This window comes from Falco peregrinus, chromosome 3 (assembly GCF_023634155.1).
Source record: "Falco peregrinus isolate bFalPer1 chromosome 3, bFalPer1.pri, whole genome shotgun sequence".
Classification (NCBI taxonomy): domain Eukaryota; kingdom Metazoa; phylum Chordata; class Aves; order Falconiformes; family Falconidae; genus Falco; species Falco peregrinus.
In genome coordinates this window covers 12,054,164-12,080,142 of record NC_073723.1, presented here as the reverse complement: position 1 = coordinate 12,080,142, position 25,979 = coordinate 12,054,164, and the positions used below count along the sequence as shown (strand labels likewise).

The 25,979-nt window shown below is 38.7% G+C and overlaps 1 protein-coding gene across 1 annotated transcript in view; it reads right to left on the bottom strand.

Moving 5' to 3' along the window:
- MARCHF11 (membrane associated ring-CH-type finger 11) overlaps positions 1-25,979 on the bottom strand; it is a 36,288-nt gene that overhangs the window by 6,438 nt on the left and 3,871 nt on the right. Inside the window, exon 3 of the mRNA XM_055801048.1 lies at positions 1,266-1,458. Coding sequence (XP_055657023.1) covers positions 1,266-1,458 — 193 coding nt within the window. The remainder of the gene's footprint in view (positions 1-1,265; positions 1,459-25,979) is intronic.

The window sequence follows — 25,979 nt, the reverse complement described above, 5'->3', positions numbered from 1 at the left end:
AAAACCTCAATATTGAGTGTTAAGCTGAAAAAAGTGGCGTTCAGGAATCAGCATGTAGCTGAGCCCTTTTTTTGTTTAAAAGCTGAGCACTTGTCATGAGTATTAGAGACCTAATTTCTGTTCATTTTTTTGTCTGAGAAGATTTGGGTTCACAGAAGAAAGCCTGTGTTCTCAAATATCCCAGAGTGGACTTCTTTCAGAAAAATAAACAGAACTGCTGATCCAGCTGAAATATAAATACTTTTACAGTAATGAGATGGCTTGAACAAAAGATGATATGGCTCTATGATCAAAGCAAAAGCCTTGATATTAGGAATCACTCTGTTTCTTTGCACCTTATTGAGTAAATTTCAGCACTGTCCTTCTGAATTCCCATATTTGAGACTGGGATAACATCAACATTGATCACTTAGAAATCTCAAAACAAATACCAGATAGCATTTGACTTCTGGATTTTCTTGGAATTGCAATTCTAAGAATGTGGTTTAATGTTTACTGCAATTATTAAACTTTTTGTGCAAATAAACAGCTATTATAACAATCAATTCAAGGTTGTTTCATCAAATACGAAATTGATTTCTATTTACATCTGGGTCTAGTATATTTTCAGCAATTTCAAAACTGGTCAAAATAGCTTTGCAGTAAAATGTGTTTTCTTTTATAAGATTTCAGCTAGAGTTAAATGACTTGAGAATTTTTAATAGTAAAGTAAGTTACTATAGTTAGCACTATTAGAGTGTTTCGTAACTGTTTATGATGTACAAAGCGCTCATGCCTGTCTTCTCCATTCTTCTCTACTAGTAGCACAGTGACCTATATAAGTCTGTGCGACTCAATTTTGGATATGTAGTTTGAAGACATCGTCAAGGGTTTCTTCTGTGCTTCATGATGGTACAACCTAATGCAAAGTAGCATCAGTAAAAGATTTGACATGTAATTTTACTGATTATTTTAATAATGTCTTTTTCATCTGTTTAACTTCCTGAATTTTGCTAGCCATCTGTTTTTTCAAGAAATTGAAATTGATTCTGTTCTCACCACTAAGATCTCAGAGAGACACTTTGATTAATCTGAGAGTAAAGCTTCTTTGGTTCTTTTCTCTTTGCAGTATTTGTAACACTGTGAAAAGCAGTATTTGCCAAAGGTATCAGCTGAGAACAAATCTGTAAAGAACTGGAGTGATCAATTAGAGTGACCAATTAGAAAAATAGATATAGTCACAGTCTTAAACCACAGTCTGTGCTGTTTAAAGATTTTGAGCTTACCTATGCATACTAGATCCATAAAACCATACATTCCATAGCAGATTTGAAAAAGGATGTCCTTTCTTTGCCATACTGCATAAGGGCTGAAGGCTGACCATAGAAGCCAAGTCACACTTGCTACTAAGAACAGAGATCCTAGGATTACAGCAACCATCTGCACTTTCTCAACCAGTGTTATAGTAATGCTTTGCCACTAAAAGAGAAACAAAGTTGCATAAGATAAAAATGTTATTGTCTGCGATTGTACATTCAACTCCACTTTTTTCCTGAAATCAGAAATTATTTTAATATTTATACATCATAGGTCTTTACTAATATCCTTGATACTGACATTTTATATAACTTTTTTCCTATTTCGTTTTTATTTAAAGTGAAACTAACAGTTGCTTCCCCATCCCCTCCAGTGTCATTATCATCACCATCTAGCTGTGAACTTCACAAGAGTTAATAGCTTCATTTCTGTTTTGAATACATAGGCAAAAAAAAGATTTAGTCTTAGGAACCGTACTCAGCCTTTCATATTCATGGGCTAATGAACAGAATCAAAAAAATGTTGGGAAGACAATCTTAAGCATGTTTTAAGTTAGTGTGACAAGTTGAAAGTGACAACTTTCCTTTCCATCGCACCCCCCTAAAGTTTGAAGCCATTTTCCATTTTCCTGCTGCTCATCAGAGGAGTTCCAGACATACCAAAGGAGTTAGCTTTCTCTGCATAAACCACTGTTAACAGTACCAAAAGACACCTAGTGTGGAAGCAACCTGAAGATTCAGGGAGATAGGTAGCATGAATATTTCTTTTCAGTGCACCCCAGTTACGCCCGCCTTTCCAGGAAAGGCTTTATCCTCCATATTTAACATGACTCAGATTTATGGTGTGACAAGATTTAAATATAAAAGACTATGCTTACTGAATTCTGTCAAGATAAGAATAGAAATAAAATTCTCTTAAAACAGTCACAAAAGCAAAACACAACTTAGGGAAAGAAGCATTCTAGATTACCTTTAACATATATGGTCTTTCTTGGCCATAATTGTCTAAATTAGCTTGGCAGATTCCCCGCTTTAGCCCCAGCACCTATTCCAGGCCTAGTATGCAGACTTTGTAGATTGTCATCTTTCCTGTTCCTAATTTTGAACATACCTACACACTTCTACAGTTGCAATAGCAAGCAGGTGGAGAAAGCTACTGTAGTAAGGGCTTTATTACCTCTTCTCCCGTCTGGCAATAATTTTTCCTTTTTCCTGTTTATGAAAGCCTTCTCTTTTTACCAGCAGTTGGGTACCCAGTACTGTATGATCAAAAGATGATAGAATAATTCAGGTTGCAAAGGGCTGTGGGAGGGTTTTAGTTCCACTTGCTGCTCCAAACGGGGTTAATGATGAGATCAGATCAGGTTTGCTCAGGGCTGCATTCGGTAACACCTTGAAAACCTATAAGCATTGAGACTACTCAGCATCTTCGGGCAGCCTGTTCTACTTCCTGACTGCCCTCAGGTCAAAAAATGTTTTCCTTAAAGATTATTTTTTCCTATATCCAGTCTGATCCTCTTTTGTTCCAAGCTTACACACCCTTTCTTCCATCAATAACCACTGTGAAGAGCCTGGGTGAGCAATGAGGTCCTCTGCCTCTTTCTTCTTTCAGCTTTCCCATTAACTTTTCTACTGTTGCCTCATTTGAGATCTGGTACTGCATGCCCTCTCTTGTGGCAGCCTTCTGAAGATAACAGTACAAAAAGATAGCTGTATAACAATCTGTAAACTGTAAAAAAATATTGAAATACTATCCTTTTATAATGAACTTATTAAACTCCTGCTGGCTATTTCATAGAATTTTAGAGTTTGGAATAGGGCTATTCATATTGACTTATACCTTTTTTTATGGTAAATCAACTATGGATACTCATTTGCTTTGAATTGTTTTTTATAAGATCAAGGAAGATCACTAACAAGTGATGCATGGTGGAATGGTGTGAGCTTCGCATGACTCAGACATTACTTGTACACAGAATTTAAATGTCAAGACTGAAATTCATAGAATTCTCTTTAGACTCTATAGAGCTATGTTCAACAAAATCATTTTTCATTTCTCAGCTGAAGACACATAGTGTGACTTGGCAGAAAACTGTCAAAAATACTATTGGTTACGTATCTCTTTCTATCTTCTTTCAGTATCAGTGTGAGACAGACCTTTCATACATTTTTTTAGAATGCTTGAAATCAAAATACATTTAGATGAAATAAAGTTTTAACTGTCACAAAATATTAAACTGTTGAATTCATGGAAGAAGCTGGCAATAAATTGAAAAGACTGTTATACCACTGAAATAAAAAAAAAAGAGCTTTCACAGTGCAACTTCAGCAATGCAGAAGTTCCTAAACTCACTTCAGCTTATTTTGATTTTCTTTTTCTTTTTCTTTTTTTTTTTTTTTTTTTACATTTAGATTGCTCATAATTATTCTGCAAAGATAGTACTGAACAAAAGGAAAAGTAGTCTGAAAATTTGGGATAAGTAATGTAATATCCAGTCTAGATCTAAAGCCCATCCCTTATCCTGGTGTTGTCTGACATCCAATTTCCATTCCTGTCTCCCACTCCAAACCTGAATCAACCACTCCTACCACCTTTTTCCATCTCATGAAGGCTTTTTTTTTAATTTCCCAAACTTTCTTTCTAGAAAAGCTTGACCTTGAAAAGTCCTAAGAAATGTAGATATGATCCTCACCTCTTCCTAGCATTTTCTCAAGAATCTATTCTAGTTATTTTCCTATTCTCCTGATCAGATGAATTGTCTGTCAAGAATGCAAGCAATTGAATCTCTCAACCTCAATAAATTCGGTAATCCCAAAGATTCAGTATATTAGCATGCTACCAGCCAGGAAGGGGAGCCACCCCAAATATTGAGAAAATGCACAAGCGTTCCCACAGGTTGTAGTTCCTAACACCTTTGCCTTTAAAAAGCAAAGAACAGCTACGAAACAAGACAAACAAAACAAAAAAAAATTAAAAAATAAAACAACCAAGAACCCCAGGTTGGCTATTTTCTTCTATTACTCATCCACTTTGGCCTTGTGGTATTCACTGGCTTTCTTCTACAACAGAAACTATATTCCCCCACCCTCCTCAATATGCACTTCACAACAAGGCTTGTGGAGAGGAACTGGTGTTGTGGTCACAATGTTTTCTTCTACCTGAAGTCTTACCCACAACATAGTTAATATGTGTGCGTATACACTCCGAGAGGCACCCAGGAGCAGGATACTCTTTTCCTGAGCAAGATTCTTTTTATAGGATCAAAAGCCAGTTAAATTTTATTTCATTTCCCATAATCATTTACCTTATTGTATGCCCTGTTACATGTTGTTAAAATCATTTCACCTTTTAATGTCAAATTAACAGCTTACAATAAAGAGGTCACAAAAATAATGTAGTAAAAATAATTCAGTGATAGTTAATGTTAAAAATTGCATTTAGAATTTAACAGACTGAATTATTTAACATTCTGAATCGAATGTTCTCATTATTAGTGTGTCGTAATTTAAAGCCATTATTTCCACAGAAGTGTTTCTCATTTTCTTCATATAACTTGTCTCACAACTCTTAACTGCTCATCATTATAAATTATATTGTGACTTTATAATCTTTGTCATTTGCTGACTATACATTCCATAATCGGTAACAGCTATTCTAGCTAAGTATTTTGCCAAGTTAGAAAAGATCTGTACAGCCTTTTAGTGTCAGCTTCTGTAAAGTACATGGCCATAGAATATAAATATTATAAGAAACATTATCATTTTTGCTTAAAAACTAGAAATGGAAAGAAAATGTTAAATATTTTTTTATCTAGATAACTATAATAATACCATAAGTAATTTTTTCAATGAAAGATTCATTAAAACAATACTCATTTAAATGTCTATGAAATAGGATCCTACTTCATATTCCTTCCCAACATATCTGCAGTGTTATGATGTACTATGCCATCTCTGTTCCCCATGAGAAGAACACATTTTACTTTAATATACAATGATGATGAAATCTTCCTTTGAAAATGGTGCATTCATAAATAAAAAATAATTAATGCTTCTGATTTTAATGCAATATGGCCTGTCCCTTGAAAACTTCCTACACTTTTACTTCTACTGACACTTCATTATGTTTGGCTCTTTTAATCTTTTATTTACCACTGGTCTTCCTTTCATTAACCATTTAAGAGTCTATACATTAATGGTACACTATAGTTCTAATGCTGACCCCAGAAACATTGCTCCTCTTCTCTTCTAAGGGCTCTATCAAGCAGAAATACTGCATAATTTCTTATTTTTTGAGGTTGAGACTTCCAGAAGTTGAAAGAAACACATTGCTTTGATGGACTACTTGTTAAAGAATAAAGTTAACACAGTTATATGCATGTCCTTATTGACATAAAGATGAATATACTAATCAGAGATCTATGATCTTTGAGATAAATCAATATTAACTTGGTTTTTTTCAGTAGTGCCTTGTAAAAACCCACTGGTTATTGTAAAATACATGGCAGAACAGTGATCTAAAAAGTACTGAGATTGTGCATGTGCTTAGACTATGTTACATGAAAAATGTCTGCAATGAAACTGCAGGTTCTCCTATATGCTCATAAAGAACGTACGAAATTTCCTTAGAGATCTCCAAATGTGTACCAGCTTCAATTGTCCCAGTTTTTAATCCACCAAAATTCCTTATACCAAAGAGCTGCTGGCAGTTACCCCACTCTGTTCTCTCAGAAACACAGCTTATTATGGACGCTGCTGACTGAAGCCTCTCATTCCCTCTAGTCATTCTGGAATGTGTATTTTATTTAAAAGTAACGACAAATAATTGGCACTAACCTATTATAACACAATATGATTAACCTCATGACATATCAATTACATCAAAAAGTTTTTTGTTAGATTGCTCTAATTGCTCTGATTGCTAGAATCAGACAGCTCTGACGAGAAAAATTTCTTTCCTACTGTCATTCATTATGCATAATAGGATCTGCAATCTGTGTGTGAATAAAACTCTTACAACAGCAAAACAACACAACAAACCACATCTGAAATACCCTCTTCTTACTTTATCATGTTAGCAGTCTAGCTCATTAGATATTTACGTTTTCTAACATGTTTTGCAGTAAGCACACATTGACTACATGATTTAATATGCAGTGATATTGTTAACTTATTGACGAGCCTGGATAGAAAATGCATACTTTTGAGTGCACTCAGACACACAAACATTTGAAATGTCATTTTTGGCTATAAGCTTCTATTTTTATGTCTTTTATTTTGTCTTTTTTTTTTTTTTTTTTTTTTAATCAGTGCCATAAAAATTGCAGCTCACCATTAAGGCTTACCTATTTTGATAAATTATTAACACATACAGTGCCTGTAGTCATAATGCCTATTATCTTTTCACGTACCAGAAAGCTCACCAATACAGAAAGTTTGGCTTGTACGTGACTTCTCAGTCTGCTTGGAAGGCTGTATCAATATTTCACTTGGGACATTCTGAAACCGTAACATTTACTGTGCGGGTACTGTCCATCCATGCACCACACAAGCAATTTAGTTGATATAGTTCATGGAAGTGTTGGCTCACGTCACGTGTATGACTGAGTAGAACTTGTATACCTGCAGTGGATGCATCTTGGATTTCTCAGTGCCCAGAAACCTGAGCATCCCGAGCAACGTACAAAATCTTTGCATTCTATTACATTCACCTTTCAAAATCTTACTATTAAGCAGAATAGGTTAACACTTTATCTTATGATTTTTTAAATGATACTAGAATCAAGATCTTAGACCACAAGCAGACCTGTGATGAAAACTGTGTTAGTCTTACATAATTTTTTCTCCGAGAAATTATTAGTAGTTATCTTTTGGTGCAGGCCAAAAAAAATAAAAGGAACGAGGCAAGACTGCAGGGCTGTGTGATGAGCTGATGTCGCTGGCCAGACAGAGCCCTGGTGGGAACATGCAGCCGCCCCGGTGCAGGCTGTGCCCTGCTCTTGCACCAGCACCGGCCGAGCACAGCCGTGGGAGGTGCGACAGAGCTCCGGAAGGGGGGGGTAATTTGAGGAGCATCTCGGGGGGAGAGAGAGATAATCTACTGGAATGGCACCCTGCCTTCCCTGAGGCAAGCCCAACAGGCAGACAGGACAAATAACATGGAGTCACCCCTATGCTCTCTGCCTGGCTGGACATGTGTGGAGGAACGAAGGCGTGTTAATTAACATTGATAATATACAGCTGTGGGCTGGCTTCAGGGCCGGCGGGGTGGATGATGTGGATGATGTGCAGCTGTGGCTGGTTCCTGCTAAGTGGTTAAATAGCTCTAAGGGGTAGGGAAGAGGTGTAGTCAGTGGAGAGAGACCTGGAAGAAGCAGAGGGAGGAGAGAGGGTGCCCTGGATGTAGGAGAGACAAGGAGAAGGATGCAGCAGAGGCAAGAAGCAGATGGCCTGGCCTGAAGAGTAGGAAGAGATAACACAGTAGGTGAACCTTTGAAACCTTGTGGGGGATTGGTGGCTGTGCCAGGGCAAGGTGTTGGAGCTACTTATTGATGTTAACCTGGTATGGGTGGTAAAAGTCTTGCTGCAGCTTGAGTTTTGAGAGTGCTGTGACAGACATGGTGACTGAAGGAGTAGGGGGCAATGATGACAGGTTCCAGTGCAGCAGGTGTGTCCCCTCTGTGACTGCCCCATGTGCCCGGGCATAACAGTTATGAGGGTCTGCAAGGGGAACCCAGAAATAATGACACCAATGGTTCACCTAGTGTGGAAGTGTTGCAGAGGCCAAATCAGCCTATGCCCTGTGTCAAAACTGCTTCCTTAATGGAAAAAAGATGGGTCATTGCCACAGTAGACCAAAGCCGCCACTTAGGCAAGTCTGCTGCCTCCCTGGGACTCAGGATGAACATATGGAGAGATGGCTTCCTGCCCTCGTACAGCCATCAGATTATAACCCGTTGTTGAGTTCTCAGATAGGTAGTAATGAAGTTGCAACAAGATGTCTGAGGGTAATCAAGAGAGGCTTCAGGGCCCTGGCACAACTGGTTAAGGGATCAGGAGCACACACAGTGTTCTCCTGGATCCTACTAGTTACAGGGAATGTTGAGGGAAGAAACGGCAAGAGCCAGCACATCAACATCTGGCTCTGAGCCTGGTGTCACCAGCAGAATTTGGGGTTTTTTGATCCTGGATCTGTTTACACGACAGCAGGCCTGCTGGCAACAGATGGGATATGCCTATCCCAAAGCAGGAAAAGGATCTTTGTGCAGGAGTTAGCAGGGCTCATTGAAAGAACTTTAAACTAGATTTGAAGGGGGAAAGGGATAAAACCAGGCACACTGGAGATAAGCCTGGAAGCGGCGCATCAACGTTTGAGGGACAATGTGCTAGTGAGGTCCTTCAGTGGAGGTAGGGAATGGAGGTCCATGCAGGTGCAAAGATGCAAGTGTTAGAAACCACAAAAGCATCTGAGAATGGTCGTGTAGGAATTGGGGCTTTTCCCCCCAAAAAAGATGGCAGGATCAACAGTCTAATTGAAGTGCATCTACACCAATGCACACAGCGTGGGCAACAAACAGGAGGAGCTGGAAGCCATTGTGCAGCAGGAAGACTATGATACAGTTGTCATCATGAAAACATGGTAGGATGGCTCACAGGAATGGAGCGCTGGCTATAAATTATTCAGAAGGGATAGGCAAGGAAGAAGAGGTTGTAGGGTAGCCATGTATGTTGGGGAGTGTTTTGATTGTCTAGAGCTTAATGTTGGTAATGATAGCATTGAATGTTTATGGGTAAGAATGAGGGGAAAGCCAACAAGGCCGATATCCTGGCGGGAGTCTGTTATAGACCACCGAGCCACAATGAAGCAGACAAAACATTCTATAAGTAGCTGGGAGAAATCTCACAATTGCTAGCCCTTGTTCTCATGGGGGACTTCAACCTACCAGATGTCTGCTGGAAATACAACAGAAAGGTAACAGCCTAGGAAGTTCCTGGAGCATGTGGAAGACAGCTTTCTGACACAGCTGGTCAGTGAGCCAGCCAGGGAAGGCACCTACTGGACCTGTTTGTGAACAGAGAAAGACTTGTGGGTGATGTGATGGTTGGAGGCTATCTTGGGCACAGAAATCAAGAATTGGTAAGTCTTCAGTTCTTGGAGAAGGAGGGGGGGTCAGCAGAACTGCCACCTTGTTCTTCCAGAGGGCAGACTTTGGCCTATTTAGGAAACTGGTTGAGAGAGACCCTTGGGAGGCAGTCCTAAGGGCAAAGGTATCCGGGAAGGTTGGATATTCTTCAAGAAAGAAATCTTAAAAGTGCAGGAGCAAGCCATCCCCCTGTGCCGAAGGATGAGCCGGCAGGGAAGAAGACTGGCCTGGCTGAACAGAGAACTTTGGCTGGAACTCAGGAAAAAAAGGAGAGTTTATGACCTTTGGCAGAAGGGGCAGGCCGCTGAGGAGAGCTACAAGGGTGTCGTGGGGTTATGCAGGCAGAAAATGAGCAGGGCCAAAGCCCAGCTAGAATTTAATCTGGCTACTTCTCTAAAAGACAATAAAAAATGTTTCTACATTTGTAATAGCAACAAAAGGAGGGCTAAGGAGAATCTCCATCTTTTATTTGATGTGCGGGGAAACATAGTGAAAAAGGATGAGCAAAAGGCTGAGGTACTTAATGCTTTCTTTGCCTCAGTCTTTAATAGTAAGACCAGTTGTTCTTGGGGTACCCAGCCCTCCGAGCTGGAAGATGGGGATGGGGAGCAGCATGAAGTTATCACAATCCAAGTGGAAATGGTTAGCAAACTGCTACACCATTTAGACCCAAGTTTATGGGGCCAGATGGGATCCACCCAAGGGTACTGAGGGAGCTGGCAGAAGTGCTCACTGAGCCACTTTCAATCATCTGTCAGCAGTTTCGGCTAACTGGGGAGGTCCCAGAAGACTAGAGCTTAGCCAGTGTGATGCCCATGTACAAAAAGGGCAGGAAGAAGGATCCGGGGAACTACAGGCCTGTCAGTCTGACCTTGGTGCTGGGTGAGGTTATGGAGCAGATCATATTTGGCAACATCACTTAGCACATGCAGAATAACCAGGTGATCAGACCCAGCTGGTATGGGTTTATGAAAGGCAGGACCTGCTTTACTAATCGGCTCTACTATGACAAGATGATCCACTTAGTGGATGAGGGAAAGGCTGTGGATGCTGTCTACCTGGACCTTAGTAAAGCCTTTGACACCAACTCCCACAGCATTCTCCTGGAGAAACTGGCTGCTCATAGTTTGCATGGGTGCACTCTTTGCTCAGTAAAAAGCTGGCTGGACAGCTGAGCCAAAAGAGTGGTGGTGAAAGGGGTTAAATCCAGTTGGCAGCTGGTAACAAGTGGTGTTCTCCAGGGCTCAGTGCTAGGACCAATTTTATATTTGTTTATATACATATGTTTAATATCTTTATCAATGATCTGGAAGAAGGGATCGAGTGCACCCTCAGTAAGTTGCAGATGACACCATGCTGAGCAGCAGTGTTGATCTGCTTGTTGGTAGGAAGGCTCTGCAGAGGGGACTGGATGGGCTGCATTGATGGGCCAAGGCCAATTGTATGAGGCTCAACATGGAGAAGTGCCGGGTCCTGCCCTTGGGTCACAACAGCCCCATGCTATGTGACAGGCCTGGGGCAGAGCGGCTGGAAAGCTGCCTGGGGGAAAAGGCCCTGGGGGTGCTGGCTGATGGCTGGGTGGACATGAGCCAGCAGTGCCCAGGTGGCCAAGAAGGCCAACAGCACCCTGGCTTGTATCAGAGACAGTGTGGCCAGCAGGACTAGGGAAGGGATTGTCCCCTGTACTCAGCACTGGTGAGGCTGCACCTCCAATGCAGTGGTCAGTGTTGGGCCCCTCACTGCAGGAGGGACATAGAGGTGCGGGAGCGTGTCCAGAGACGGGCAATGGGGCTGGGGAAGGGTCTGGAGCACAAGTCTTGTGAGGAGCTGCTGAGGGAACTGGGGTTGTTCAGCCAGGAGAAAAAGAGGCTGAGAGGAGACCTTATCACCCTCCATGACTACCTGAACTACATACTGGGGCTGTAGTGAGGTGGGTGTTGGTCTCATCTCCCAAGTAACAAGTGATAGGACAAGAACAAATGGCCTCAAATTGTGCCAGGGGAGGTTTAGTTTGGATATTAGGAAAAAATTCTTCATCGGAAGGGTTGTTAAGCATTGGAACAGGCTGCCCAGGGAAGTGGTTGAGTCACCATCCCTAAAAGTATTTAAAAGATACATAGATGTGGCACTTATGGACATGGCTTAGTGGTGGACTTGGCAGTGGTAGGTTAACAGTTGCACTCGATGATCTTAAAGGTCAACCTAAACAATTCTATGATTCTATAATTTTCACTCTTTTAGAGACAGAACATGGGTATTTAGCTTTAACAGTAGATGGAGGTGAACTTCCTCTCCACATTGAGGCATTCAGAGTTTCTAGAAACATCAACTCCTGATGATTAAAATAAGTATATTAATCCTGTGTGTTAACCCTCGGGTCTATCAGAATAAGGATTGTAATTCTATCCAGTGTCAAAAGAAAGGCTGGCCCTTTACTAATGAGCATACTTAAATCAGGCATCATTCCACAGTCACTAATATAATACTCTCAACACCCAAAAGCATATGAAACCTGTCAAATGTCCTATCTGCACAAAGTAGTATTTTTTCTACTTCCTGATTTCTGCTTTTCATTAAGAATTGCCTGAATTCACCAGGATCAAATTCTGCCCAAAATACATATCACAAAATAATTAATACTTACGGTGTGTTATAGAGATGTATATGTGAGAAATATGTAAGGTTAAAGTGAACTGTTTTCAACTAAGCTTTTGACTCGTATGAGACTCTAACCAATTAAGTTTAGCTTAATGGCTTAAGTTTGTCAGTATTTTGAACATTCCATGGACATGTTTATATTTGGGAAAGCCAGTGAATGAAAACTACCACTCTATGAGAATAAATACTATTCCTACTGTAAAGCAGGAACTGTTCAATTTCTACTGCAGCTTCAGTGGAAATACTGAGTTTCATTGCAACCTAGCTGTACTCTTGACAGCATTATCTTGAAATTAAATATGAATGAATGGAGGAAATGAAAGCCTGCCATGGTTGTTGCATTCTCTGCAACTTAAAGATGACCTGCAAAATTAAACTGAAAACAGCTCAAGCATAGACTGTCATGTTATGGATAGGTCCGCATTGCTGGAAGAACACTGAGAAAAAATAACTATTCATGCTAATTACTCAGAGGAAGTATCTCAGCAAGATTATAAATCAGCTGTGTGAAGGACATATTAACAATTTTCATGCCACTTAGTCATTTAGGAGGGTTAACCATGTTGTGCCTATACAACTCCGTACTTCTCTTTGGACAGAAACAGATGGTATCAGAAAGGATTCTGGAGTTCCTTTTTCCTTCCCTCCCGGGAAAGGAGCTGTTAGCTAAATTCTAGCTGAAACTTTTGAATACTTTTAACTAAAAAAAAAGGATTCTGAGCATGAGGATAAGTTTGTGCAGCTCGTGATATTAATGCATTCACTAAAGATGTGTAAAAAAAAAAAAAAAAATTGCTCAGCATGAAGGGACAGAAATAACCTCTTCTAAAAAAAAATGCCCTGGCCACCAGTCAGTATGTAGAGTGATCATCTGTCCTTGATCATTCCTGATGATGTCTTCTTGTCAACCTTATTGAAAGTATTTAAGTACTAATTCCAGTTCATTTACTGAAACTCGCATTTCATCTGCTAACTGGATTTCCTGAAAGTGCAGGCTATTCATTCTCTGTCTTTTTGACTCTATGAATAATTAATTTTTACAACCCATACAAGAGGAAGCACTGGTACTTTAGAGACCCTGACTCAAACCCATTGTTCAACTGAGTTCAAGCAAGGTTTTAAACTTCATCTCTAAAGATACTATTTTAATAACTGAGATTTATGTGGTATTTGGGATATTCAATAGTGGAAATCCTTCCAAGTAATTTATTGGAACACTTCCAGTTCCCATACAATACATAGATGTTCACTGAACCGAAGACAAAGCAAATGAAATTGATTATTCACATCACCTCCACAGGGATGAGTAGGGAGATTTTAGTATAGTGCAAAGCATCAGGAACGACCTCTGACTCTGGCCTATTTCAGTGGGTTCTGGATGCTGAAAAATAGGCCATGGAAAGGCCTTTTCTGGAAAAGAACCATATAAACTATGTGAAGGTGGAAGAAATGCCATGCAATTGGAATTTTATAGTTCAAAGTTCCCAGTTCACCGAGACTGAAAGAAAGCTCTTCTCAAGCATTTAAGTAATGTAAAAGGAGTAGAAAATGCTAAGTATGAATGTGTTTTTCCAACCACAAATTGATGGTTAGATGATGGAGCCAAAGAATGTAGATGTACGAACAAATTCAATTGGATAAGGAGAGTTAAGAAGTTGTAAAGCATCAATTACCAACATTTTGTTTAAAGTACACAGTACTTACTGCTTTCCACTATCTGCTTCTAGGCAGTCTATGAAACCAAAGACATGAAATTCAAGTAGTGTATCACCATCTCTTGTCACTGGATTCCCCTGCATCCTGCGGCAACAATATTCACAGCTGAGAATCGGGGAGATCACAACAATTCTGGCACAAAACAACTCTGTACCCCTGGTTAGGCACAGGATCTGAAGAAGTGCCTTCACTGTCTGGTCTTCTTATTGCTATACGGCAATGATGTGTTTCAGCAGTGAAGGGTACAACCTCACCAGAAAACAACTGAGTACAAATACTGGCCTCTGACCTTTTTGGCCCTGAACAAAAAATAATTCACAGAACGGGATCAGAATTTTCATTTGAAGATCTCGAAGATGCACAACATGGGGGAAGAGACAATTCTGATTTCATGAGCTGCTTTGTAAGATATAAAACAAAGGAAACCAGACTTGGGGGGGCAAGAAAAAGACTAAAGAAACATATCCTGAGTTCAGAGGTAAGGTTGCTGCCTTGTCTAATCCCTAAGCAAGATTATGTGTATCTTGGGTGAAGGTTACAAGGCAGGATGATAATGTATTAAAGGCAGGATACCAATGTGTTATTTACTAGCATGTAATTACGAAGACAACAATCCTGGGTTCTGGCTTGTACATATTCTGGCAGAGCCTGCTCTAAAAGTCAATTAGAATGTAATTAATTATATTAGTGAATCAATTAAATTGATTCTGTAATCAATTAAATTAGCAATAAATCTTCACTTGAAGACAATGTAGTCGTAATTATAAAATTTTAGACTGTGCAATTGAATATGTTAAATACATACTGCTTGAAAATTTGGCCCAATAGAAACTTTAACTTATTTATTGTAATTGTTTTATACATTTCATATTATGTATAATTAAAACTTCATATAAAAAGATGCATGATACATTATATTAATTCTTATAAGTGTATGTTTACTACAGTCAGCAATAATTAAGTTATTAATTTAAAAATCAGCAAAATTTTAAAAGTAATTTGCCTTAGTTTTCTCAGGTACTGCTACATAATCACTAAACTACAGACTTTATAAAAACTACAGAGTAGTAGGTACTGCTGTTTGAATGAGTAATCAATTTTTTTCTAATAGTTTGGGGTAGCCATGATTTTGATCACCCAGTTACTTGTAAGACTCCATTTTTAAGATCTGGAAACATCTAAAATGTAGTGTTTAATTACAGCAACTAATTTAGATACTAAGTATCATCAAATATGATAGTTCTATCTGTAAAAAAAGAAAATAGTTGCCTTTATAGTCTACGCAACACCAGAAACGCTATTTTTCTATCTAATCATATCATGACTATGTCTGAAATCCCCGTGCTGAAAATACCTAGCTTTCTGACTTATGTTGTGCATCGGAATTCATAGTACTGCAAGAAGCAATGGTTAGAATATCAAAAACTGCAGTATTTATTAATATCATTGTGTTTGAAAACCCCTGAACTATAAATTGTTCTTGGCTTAATGGTGCTTATATGACTTACACATAACCAGTGTACCATCTCTTGCAGTACAAATGCAGACATAAAAATAAAAATACCCCCAGTTTCTCTCAAATATAAGAATCACTTGAGAGAATGAAAGATATATATGTGCTGTCCATATGGAAAACATGCTTATCAAAGAACCACTTACTCTTCTGCAAATTGTTGTTCAAGTTTATGTCTATAAACACAGTCACTTTTTCTTGACTCGCGACTATTGTGTTGTATGTATGTTGGAGGTATTGGTATAGTCATATTATGTATGACGGAGGTATTGGTCTTTTCAGAACAGCAGCTCTCAGATTGCTCTGTCCTACAGTCAGCACTATTTCTGGATTCCTTAACAATATTAACAATAACACTTGAGCTCTGATGGAATTATTCAGGGCACTCTTGGAAAAACATCTTCATAGCCGTATAGGATATAAGCCCTGAAACAAGTTGTTATCCACTTGGAAAAATTTTTGCACATAGACCATGCCCTTTTTGACCTCTCTGAAATGGACAGAAACAGGCAAGTAGATCTTCAAATGGCCCTGGTTCTGCCATTGTAGTAAGACAAAAATTTATATTGATATCCAAAGTTTGTAAGCACCTCATCCTTACAACGATGATGCCTAATGAAAAAAGCAGGGAAGGTTTCTCCACTTCAGATGGAATTCTCACTCACTCACTAGACTCTGAGAAACATCAAGACTGTAAGATGAGAAAACGCAGGGCATCTAAGACTGGTGAGTGCGGACAGAGAGAATGCAACATGTCTCAGCACTGTGAAATAACTAGTATAAGATCTCATAGCTCAAAGCACGCGAAGAGATAACTGGCTCAGATATGGGAAGGGGAGGACCTAATACTCTTCTCCAGGTAGGTTTGCCCAGTCAGACTTGGCTGACTGTTAATAACTTACCCAGAATCCAGCTCTGAAGTAGAGAATATTGTCAATGGCTCAATATCCAAAAAAATTATATGAAAAAAAAATCAGGAAAATGGCCAGTATTCTGACACAAACAACAGACAACTTTTGCCGTGCTGTAGTGAAAAGAACCCTTTCTGCTGTATTGGCCTTAACTCATATTGGATCGTAAGGGAGAGATCAAAGGAAGGAATCATCATTTCTCCAGTCAGGGAACTGGGAATGAGTGGGCAGCCTCAGTGCTGAAGGAGAAAGGTTGGTATTTTTGGTGACTGTGAAAACAAGCATCAGCAACTTTCCAATAGAAGAACAGCTTTTTAGAATGCCACTTTTGGATGCCTGCTCATGGTCCACCTAAGTGAAACAGCTCAGGCTCTCAGCCAACACGTTAACTAAGTCCAGTGGTGGAATTCTCCAGCAGGCAGCTAAGCAGCTGCTATTCTGGACACACAACACCCTGCAGAAATGCTGAGTGGCACAGACTGACTGAGCAGTTGGATAGCGGCCTTCTAGCACATACAGAAATTTTCAGAAAGTCCTTTGTTTTATTAATAAAAATAATCATGAGATGCAAATTAATCACCCCTTCAGAGCAATGCAAATTCCAAAATTAATCTGAGTTTGTAAATGAAGTCATTTAACTACATAAAGTAATTTTCTTTTTCATATCATAAAACATTCTACAAAACCTTCTTTCTCCTAAGAGGACCTACAGGAAAGATGGGGAGGGAGTCTTTATCAGGGAGTGTAGTGAGAGGATGAGGTTTAATGGTTTTCAACCAAAAGAGGGTACATTTAATTTAGATATGAGGAAGAAATTATTTACTGTGAGAGTGGTGAGGCACCAGAACAGGTTGCCCAGAGAAGCTGTGGATGCCCCATCCCTGGAAGTGTTCAGGCCAGGCTGGACGGGGCTTTGAGCAACTTCATCTAGTGGAAGGTGTCCCTGCCCATGGCAGCGGGGGATGGAACTAGATGATCTTTAAGAAGTCCCCTTCCAACCCAAACCATCCTATGATTTTATGATTCCCTTAAAGTGAATTGAATTAAGCCTTGATTACCAGAAGAAAAAAGAAAAAAAAAAAGACAGTGTAACTCCTCCTGAAGCAGGTCTCTATCCCAAGAATCTTCCTGACTTCTGTCGCAATACTGGAAAAGGAGTGGTCAGTATAGTTACTGGGGGGAGTAGAGAAATAGTGAGAAATTTAATGTCATAACTAAGGGTCACATCCTTAAGAATTCATATATCAGAAGCAGCAATGGTTCAGTACTTAGATAACCCGGCCAATTCATCAGCAGAGTTAAGAAAAGATGGAAAGGAAGGAGAGAGTGACGCTGGGACAAAGGCATGGCTTCTTAGTCACACTTGAGATATGCAGGGTCCAAGAGGGCATATGACTGTGGAAATACTAGGTGATTTTTAAGTAAACAGACTTGAAGCCTGTACCTCTGGACCCAAATGAGGAAGAAAGGAGCCTTTAAGGTTATCATGAGGACCTGATGCATGACAGTTGTACCATGAAGAAAAGGATTCACTTGTGTCACGTGATAAATACCAAGACATCACAGAGTAACTTTAAACTACTGAAACTACTTTCTCTTCTGAAATAGGCTAGGCTAGAAGACTGAAGTGGCTAGGTTCACAACGATTGTATCAGTGACATATCTACAAAAGCCTGAGGGAAAGGCCCAGAGGAAAAAGAAGTTTCTCAAATCCCCACAGCCATAAACTCTCCCCCATGAACGCACAGCAGCTTTTCCACAAATTTCTATACATTCAATTACATGGTAACAATATTGACTCTCAGTGGAGAAACTCTGAAGCAGGTACATTTCCCTAGAATACTCATCAATTTCATGTATTTTCTAGATCTTTTATGCAAGGCTATAGGAAGGAAAGGGCAGACTGAAGCAGAAGATTTTGAAATCCCGAAGATGCATTTGATGATCTTCTCCTTATCATCCACTGAGCAGTAGACGATACAAAGACCTTTCCCTGAAGTTTGACAGATATCAGAAGGCATCAGTAATTAATCAAACTTCTATTTGGTGCAAGCACCCAGAAAGCAATGAGATGATACGCAATACTCCGTAAATGCTACTGGAGGAGAAAGTGACCCTCTTCATAAAGTCTCAGCAGAATTTAAAGTTATCATTGTACATTTAAATACAGGCAAATTGTCCTTTTGGGAAGGTGACGCTGAATGGAGCTTCTGATGATTCTCGTGGTCGCTAAAGAAGGAATTTATGTGGAGGACAGTGTTGCAAGTGCAGGAAAAGGCTGGAAGCGTAAGACTCTTATATTCTATTCATATTATTCCGATATGAAACAGTGAGCTCACATCAGTGTTATGCTGATTCTTTCAAGCAGCTCTGAAATTGAGATGCAGAATTTAGTCATCCAAGGAGGAACACAATGTGCTGGGAGTAACCACAAGTTATAGTAGATTGTAAATTGCAGATTGCTTAGATAATAGCAATGAGAGATACATAAAGCATTCCATTAAGAAGTAGACTGTCTGTCTGTTCTTGCCTGGTGAGCACAGGGAGCTTCCTTAATATGAAAGGAGAGAAGGCATACTGAAGTTTATTCTTATTTCCTACAGATACTGTTTTCTGGATGCCAATTTTATGGAATTTGCCTTTTTAAATATCCTTTTAGCACTTGGAATACTCTTCCAGCATTAGCAAAATAGCTAAATACACATGAAGCTACCAAGTATTTCATCTTGATGGTAAGGTTCATGACTTTCTGAAACTACTAGGAATTATTTTTTTATTATATCTGTTCTTTGGGCATAAAAGACATGAGAAATGAGCCCTAGCTTTAGCTCAGGAAATAGCCTCCATCCAGTAATATACTTTATTTGGGTATCAATATGATGTATTCCTGTGCTGGAAATTTGCTTATCACAGAAATGGCAAAATTCAAGACTGCCCTGGAGGGAAGGCACTGCTAGAAAAATATGCAAAAACATGGGGGGGGGGGGGGGGGGGGGGGGGTGGGGGGGGTGGAGCACGGTGGGCAGAATAATAAGGAGAAAGGAAACAGCATGTGGCTAAAACTGGAATAGTCATTCTCCATCAGCTTTACTGAAATGTAAACAAAAGAAGCAGGAAAAAGAAATGTAGAAATAAAGAAAATAAAAGGGAAAGATGAAATAGTTTAAAACGAAAAGCAAAGAACCCTATGGAAAAAGCCATGCAGGCAAAACTCACAATGAGAGTGCTCTGACTCAGACAAATACTTCAAAAGAACTGAGGTCAAATTGTTCTTTCGCTGTTGCACTGCTGGCATGAAAGGAGGAAGGGGCTGCCCTCTGCACATTGCTGAAGCAGTAAGAAAGACTTCACTGAATACTAAATATCCAATTTGAATCTATATATGGGACAAACATTTAAAAAAAAATCGAAGTGCAATAGGTGTAAAAGCTGTCTCCCCAGTTGAACACTTTAAGAAAGAAGTATGTTAGCACAACTGTCAGTCATTCAGATGAAGCACTGAAGTCCAATGCAAACTGACCAACATTCAAACCCAAGAAGCATTAAAAGGAAGTTTCAAAATGAATTTAATAAAACTTTCTTTGACAAATTTCAGTTGTGGAAAAGACTACAGTGGCACTTCACAGTTGACATAGCATGACTGGTAGAGAAGTCAGGAGGTTATGACAGTACTTGGAGCTCAGGGCCGGCTACTTACATTGTCAAATAAGCATGAGCTAAGGAATCATAGACAAGAGGTATAAAAGCAGTACACTAGCATTTATTAACAAGTTTTCATATTAATAGAAGCAGCATGCTGGAACAACCAGTGCTTGATTACAAAGTTTTTCACTAGTCTCTGTTGATAGGAATTAAAGACCTGAATAATCAGGATTTTGGACATAAGACGAAAAGACGAAAATTTGCATCTGAAAAACTCACAAATCATTCATCACTAAATAAATCTCATCAATTTTAGGCTAGAAGATCAAGTTGTTGGTAAAGTATCCAATCAAACAGACAAAAAAATTACAAAACCCAGGAACTCAAAGGTTCCTCAAAGCAGGTCCCTTAAGATATCTTAAGCCTTGCATTTTTACTTAGATAGCCTAAGCATTTAAAATGGCAGTAACTATGTATATGTAGCAATCTTGATTCCCATTCACACTGCCCTTTACTTTTGGATGTATTTTTCTAATGGCATCTGCTGTACATACATTGTTTATCCTTATAATTCCAGTAATAACTGCTACTCAAGATATTTTGAAAACCTACTCCAAATAACAGCCTGGCACCATGTTTCATGCTAGTCATTTTGCTCCATGAAAACCTTAGGTGCAAAGGAATCCAACTTAATCCACTATTTAATACACCAAGTTAATGACACTTTTAAAATCTATATCTATATACCTTACTACTAGATCAGGATGACACTTGTAATTAAAACTTTATTTCCAAGTACAGTTCACACTTTAGAATGTGCTAACTGTTGTTTCACACTGTTCAAGCAGTCAAACTGCCCTGAGCACAACTTAGGCATTCCACAGGTTAAAACAAGAAACAATTGCTTTTTTAATAAGCTATGGGAAGTAAAAGAATAACATAAGAGGGGCAGGCATCCACATACCTTCAAAACAGGCTCTGTTTTTGTGTAGGTATTTGATTACCTTAGTATATACTTTAGAAGTCCAAAGAACTGCCTAAGTGAAAGTAAGAGAACTAGTTTAAAATCACTGTACACGTTAGTACAAAATTGTTCTCTATGCCATAATCACCATTTCTTTGCCTAATTATTTTAGTGGTAATCCCCTATCTTAAATAGGCAGATGTGAGCACCAGAGTGGCTTGCCTATCTCCCTGCATGCTATAGCTGATGCTCTGACAAAAATAACAGATTTCCTGAGTTCTATCAGTTGAGATGCCATTTTTGACCAAATGTTCCACCTAGCAAAGTGTGAACACACAGAGAATCAGGAAAGCGGATCTCAGGTGTTTGCTGGTGGCACTCCAACCATTGTCGCAAAATCCCAGATATTAACTACACCTTCTAGATCACTGTTTCCATCTTGGTCCCTTCCAACCAGCAAGAAAGCCTAAGTTTTGCCAGACAATATTAAAATCCCAACTAGACTAGAAATATCTAAGTTTCTTAACTGAATCATAGGTTTCAAACAGTTGGTTTCCAAGTTTGGGCAGTTCTGACCTAAATCTTCACCCCCTTCATCACTCTCCATTCTTTCATATAGGACTCTAATACAAAATCGGTCCCCTCTTTCAAGCTTCTATTTTCTGTGCACTTAATCCCTTTCTACTTCATCTTTCCAGTTTCAATTCTTGACTCTCTTTATAATCTCCCATGTTCCTTCCTGATGGCTTCAACTCCTATGTTGATGACTGCTGTGACCCCTCAGATGAATATAATCTCTCTTTATCAGACTTACAATTATGCTTCAGTGTTCATAGTCAACAAATGGCTGTTCATTGTTTTGATTAGCTTTTCACCTAGATCTGTATCTAGCCTTTTGTTATTAGCTCTTCTTTATCCCTACTAAACTCTCACTGTGGTATGACTTTGACAGAATCAGTTCATTTATTCACATATGACTCTTCATTATTTCATGACTTTCAGATCATTGGTTGGTACTGATGATTCTTCCATCCCATTCCCTCTTACTAGTCATTAGTTAGCAATTCTCTCCATCCTTCTAAAGAGTCTACAGTCTTGTTCCTCCTTTCCACTGTGATGTTCATCTTGCACTCTTTCAGCTCCGTATGCTACCAGCCAGATATTTTGGCCCTAGGATGCCAGTAGTACACCAGTGGCCTGCTCACTTGCTCCGTGACAAATTTGTTCTCTCACTTGAATGGCTAACCAAATTTATTTCTCAAGCTTAACTGACTTTTGTCTCCACATCTCTTTGTTGCCTTTATTTTTCAACTGACTATTCCATTTATCTGAGTCTCTCTGTGTGTTAATTACAAGAAAACAAAGATAACATCATGCAACATGAAATTCATCATCCCCTTAGCATTTTCTCTCTGATGCCTTCCATTTTTGCATTTCTGTCCTTTCCAGCAGTAATGAATTTTTTACTGTCCTCTCTTCTTCTATATTCTCTCTACCTTACACCAGTGACATAATTTTGTCCTTACTCCTGATCCACCTGCTTACCCCAACTCTCTTTTTCAGTCTCTCATTTACCTTGAGATTTTTCCCAGAAAGTACACTGGAAATATATTTTGCCTTTCCCACCACAGAAAAAATCCACAACTTTGACACCACTGGCCCCTTCAACAGCCCTGCTATCCTTTTGCTTCTAGACTCATCAAGCACGCTACTTAGAACTGATCGTGATCACGAGCATCTACCTAGTGCATGTTACTGAAACTACTCAGAGTGCATCAAACTGAAAGGTCGGTCTAGTCTAGTAACTCCTCCCTAGAAGTGGCCAAAGTAGGTGCTTAGGAAAAAAAAAAAAGTGTGAGTACAGCTACTGTATCTATGCTAATGACTGACAAATCTACTTTTCTGTTTCAGACTTCTCTCTCCTTTCAAAACTAAAACATTTGTCTGCTTCTGACACCTTTTGTACAGATCTTACCGTACATTTAAGTTCATTAAAATCTCTAAGATTTTGATGCCCCAGCCTTCCTCAAGCAGTACAGATTCATCCTCCAATTTATGAATCTGTCATGTAACCCAGGAATTAAATGTACATATCTATTTGAATCGGCCTGTTCACAGTATTTCTAAAACTTGCATGTGCTTTCCATGTAGCATATCTAAGACTATTCATACATTAAAAATTAATTTCTCATCCTCGCTTTCATCTTATGTTTCAGTTACTGTAACACAGCTTTTAAGCTCATGACAAATGTAATTTTCTCAGCAACCACAAGACTGCTTCAAATACAATTTTTTTTAGTCTCCTACTTTGACCATGTTACTGCCCTTCTTTCTCTGCTATGCTGGATCCTCTCTTCCCCATCACATCAAATAAAAAATATTTGACTTGATTGTTTAAGTCCTTCCAGGCTTTTCATGCCATATTAATTACCTTCTAATGACTAGTCAGATAATGAATCTCATTTCTGTTCAGTTCACGATACCTATCTCAGCCAAGTGGTTTATTTTCTAATAGCCCTTCCATACAGCCTCCACACTCAAAGGGTGTCTGCAAAGCTTCATTCTTTTCTTTTCAAGAGGCACCTTAAAACTCATGTCATTTGAGATGCCAAAAACTCAATGATAGTTAAAAATCGTTAGTGTACAGACACCGCTGGTTTTACATATCCCCATAGACTTGTCCCTTACCCCTTGTTCAAACTTCTTTGTAAATGGTCCAAGACTGGGACAATCCTTTTTGTTCTTTGTGTACATTGACATATTGAACAGCACAATGTATTCTCCTGATCTTCATTACAGGCAATTTAACAGCAGCAACATTAGTAGATTGTTGTTTAGTACATAGTGTGGTTTAAAAAGCACAATTAGAGATTTGAGCCTTCTCCCTTTCCCCTTCTTAGTTATGCCTACAAAGAGTAAATGCATTCATCCAACTGAGCAGAGTCATTAGCAATTTACTAAACATTCATTATGCATATTTGCTGGACACTGGCCTCCATACTGAAGTATCTGAAGAACTTGACTTTTGCACTTTTTAATATAACATGCATGTACGTACACGCAGTCTGCTATAGTCTGGCTCATGCTTATCTAATTGATGCTATTGAGATTACTCACATGAGTGAGGGCTACTTACATTAACAAGAGTTGAAAAATTGAACCTGTAATTCATGAAAACTGTTAGCAAGAGTAATTTTTATGCTGAACATGTCACATGTTAGTAATCACAATTTGGGCCACTGAAAACCACTGAACTCATGAGCCACATTCCATCTCCAGTAACTACATATTTGCTTAAATAATACTAAGTACAACCTTAATTTATTGTCTACATTAAGAAATCAGACTTGATAATTAAGAATTTACTTTTTAAAATAACTGCTCTGTGATTTTCCTGATGTCAGATAAGGTGTTGAATTGCTACACAATTAGCTCTTAAATTAGCACACCAATCTACTGTATCACTTTTGGAATGGGTCCAGTTCATCTAGAGTACCAGAATATAATGTTTCAGTGAACAGAAGCACAGGATATATTAAACATCTAACAGAATACTATTTTATGACAGACTACAGTAACAGTCTGGAAAAGGCTTTTCTCTAAATATCTTTATTGTTCACCTTTATAGAAATGATCGGGTTTAGCACCAAAGTCTATTTTCTCAGCCTTTGTATGACTATATTCCACTTTAAACAGTATTTTCAAATCTTACAAGAGAATTTACATTCTTTCATATACATTCATGCTTAACTGCAAGCCTACTGAACTAATTTGCTAACAGCTTAATAATTAAAAAGCAGCAATAAAGCAATCTGTTTACATTTCCTTTAGGAAGGAAATCTGTGCAAATTACAGAGCTTAACAAACAAATATAAAAATATTTCTGCTTGTGCTTTCTTTCTCTTTGTTAATCTAAAATGTAATTCTAAGTGGGTTTATCTTGCAAGTCAGACATTTAAAGTTTGTCCCTCTTTTTTAAGTGGTTTCAAAAACCTTCCAAAACTCCCTGCTCAAACCATCAAAGCAATATTTATTCCAGCTCCCTTCATTATAGTTTTGGAGGGGTTCTAGTTATTAATATAACCTTGCCTATTATGGGATCAAATTCCACCCCACCGTAAGGAGCAAGTCCAGCAACATGAACATGCGCTTCCATTAAAAGACTAGTGCAATTTTAAATGTCTTTCTGATAAGATCCTGAGAAGGATACTGAAAAAAAATCAAATCTGCATTTCTTTGTGAAACACCGTATCAAACATCATCAACTTGTTTATATGCCCAACCTCCACTATTAGCCCATCGATTAATTTGTTATTTTTTATGTTTGAAGACCTATTCCTATATTTAAAGTCTATGCGTTTCCAGGATCAGGCTCTTAAAAGTGAATTAGGTGGTAGTTGCTGAAATATAAAAAGTGACACTGGAAAAATTTCTATTGGAATAGTCACTTACCATAATAAATTTTGTTCCTTGAATGTACTGCCTCCAAAGAGGCCCCCCTTTGGGATTACTTTCCCTGCCATGAAGCAACAGAAACCATAGAAAATGTTAGATATTAAATGGAATATTCACATCTATTCCAGTGTACTGGAAGAAAACATAGAAAAATCTCCTATTCTTAACTCCCTATGCATTGTTCCATTCCATAAATACATGATGCAAAAGTAAACCTGAGGAGCTAGTGTAAATCTGCATAGAAAAAGTTATTTTGGGAAACAGCATCCTTGTTCTCTTTTATGACACTGCCTACACAGATCTAATAAGTAAAAGACTGGTAGCGATTGAGAGCATGGACTGAGGCAGACTACTAGCTGTAGAGAGAGTGAACTACTCCTGTCCAAATATTGTATCTAATGTAATATAAGAAATCTTGCTTGCTTGGGAACTTTAAAGTACATTAATACCTCAATGAAGATGTAAACTGCTTCTGTGTTGTATGGTCTAGGCCTTAGCTTTCTAATAAACCTGGCCGAAAAGTTACCTTAAAACAGGCTTTTGTGTAGTCAAGCAAATGAATCAGAACGTGCCCAAAAGCTTAAATCAAGACAGCTGTTAAAAATGGCCAATACTATCATACTCAACAACATGGGAGAAGAGCGAGGGCATTGTAAGACTGATCACCCTTATAAAAATAAA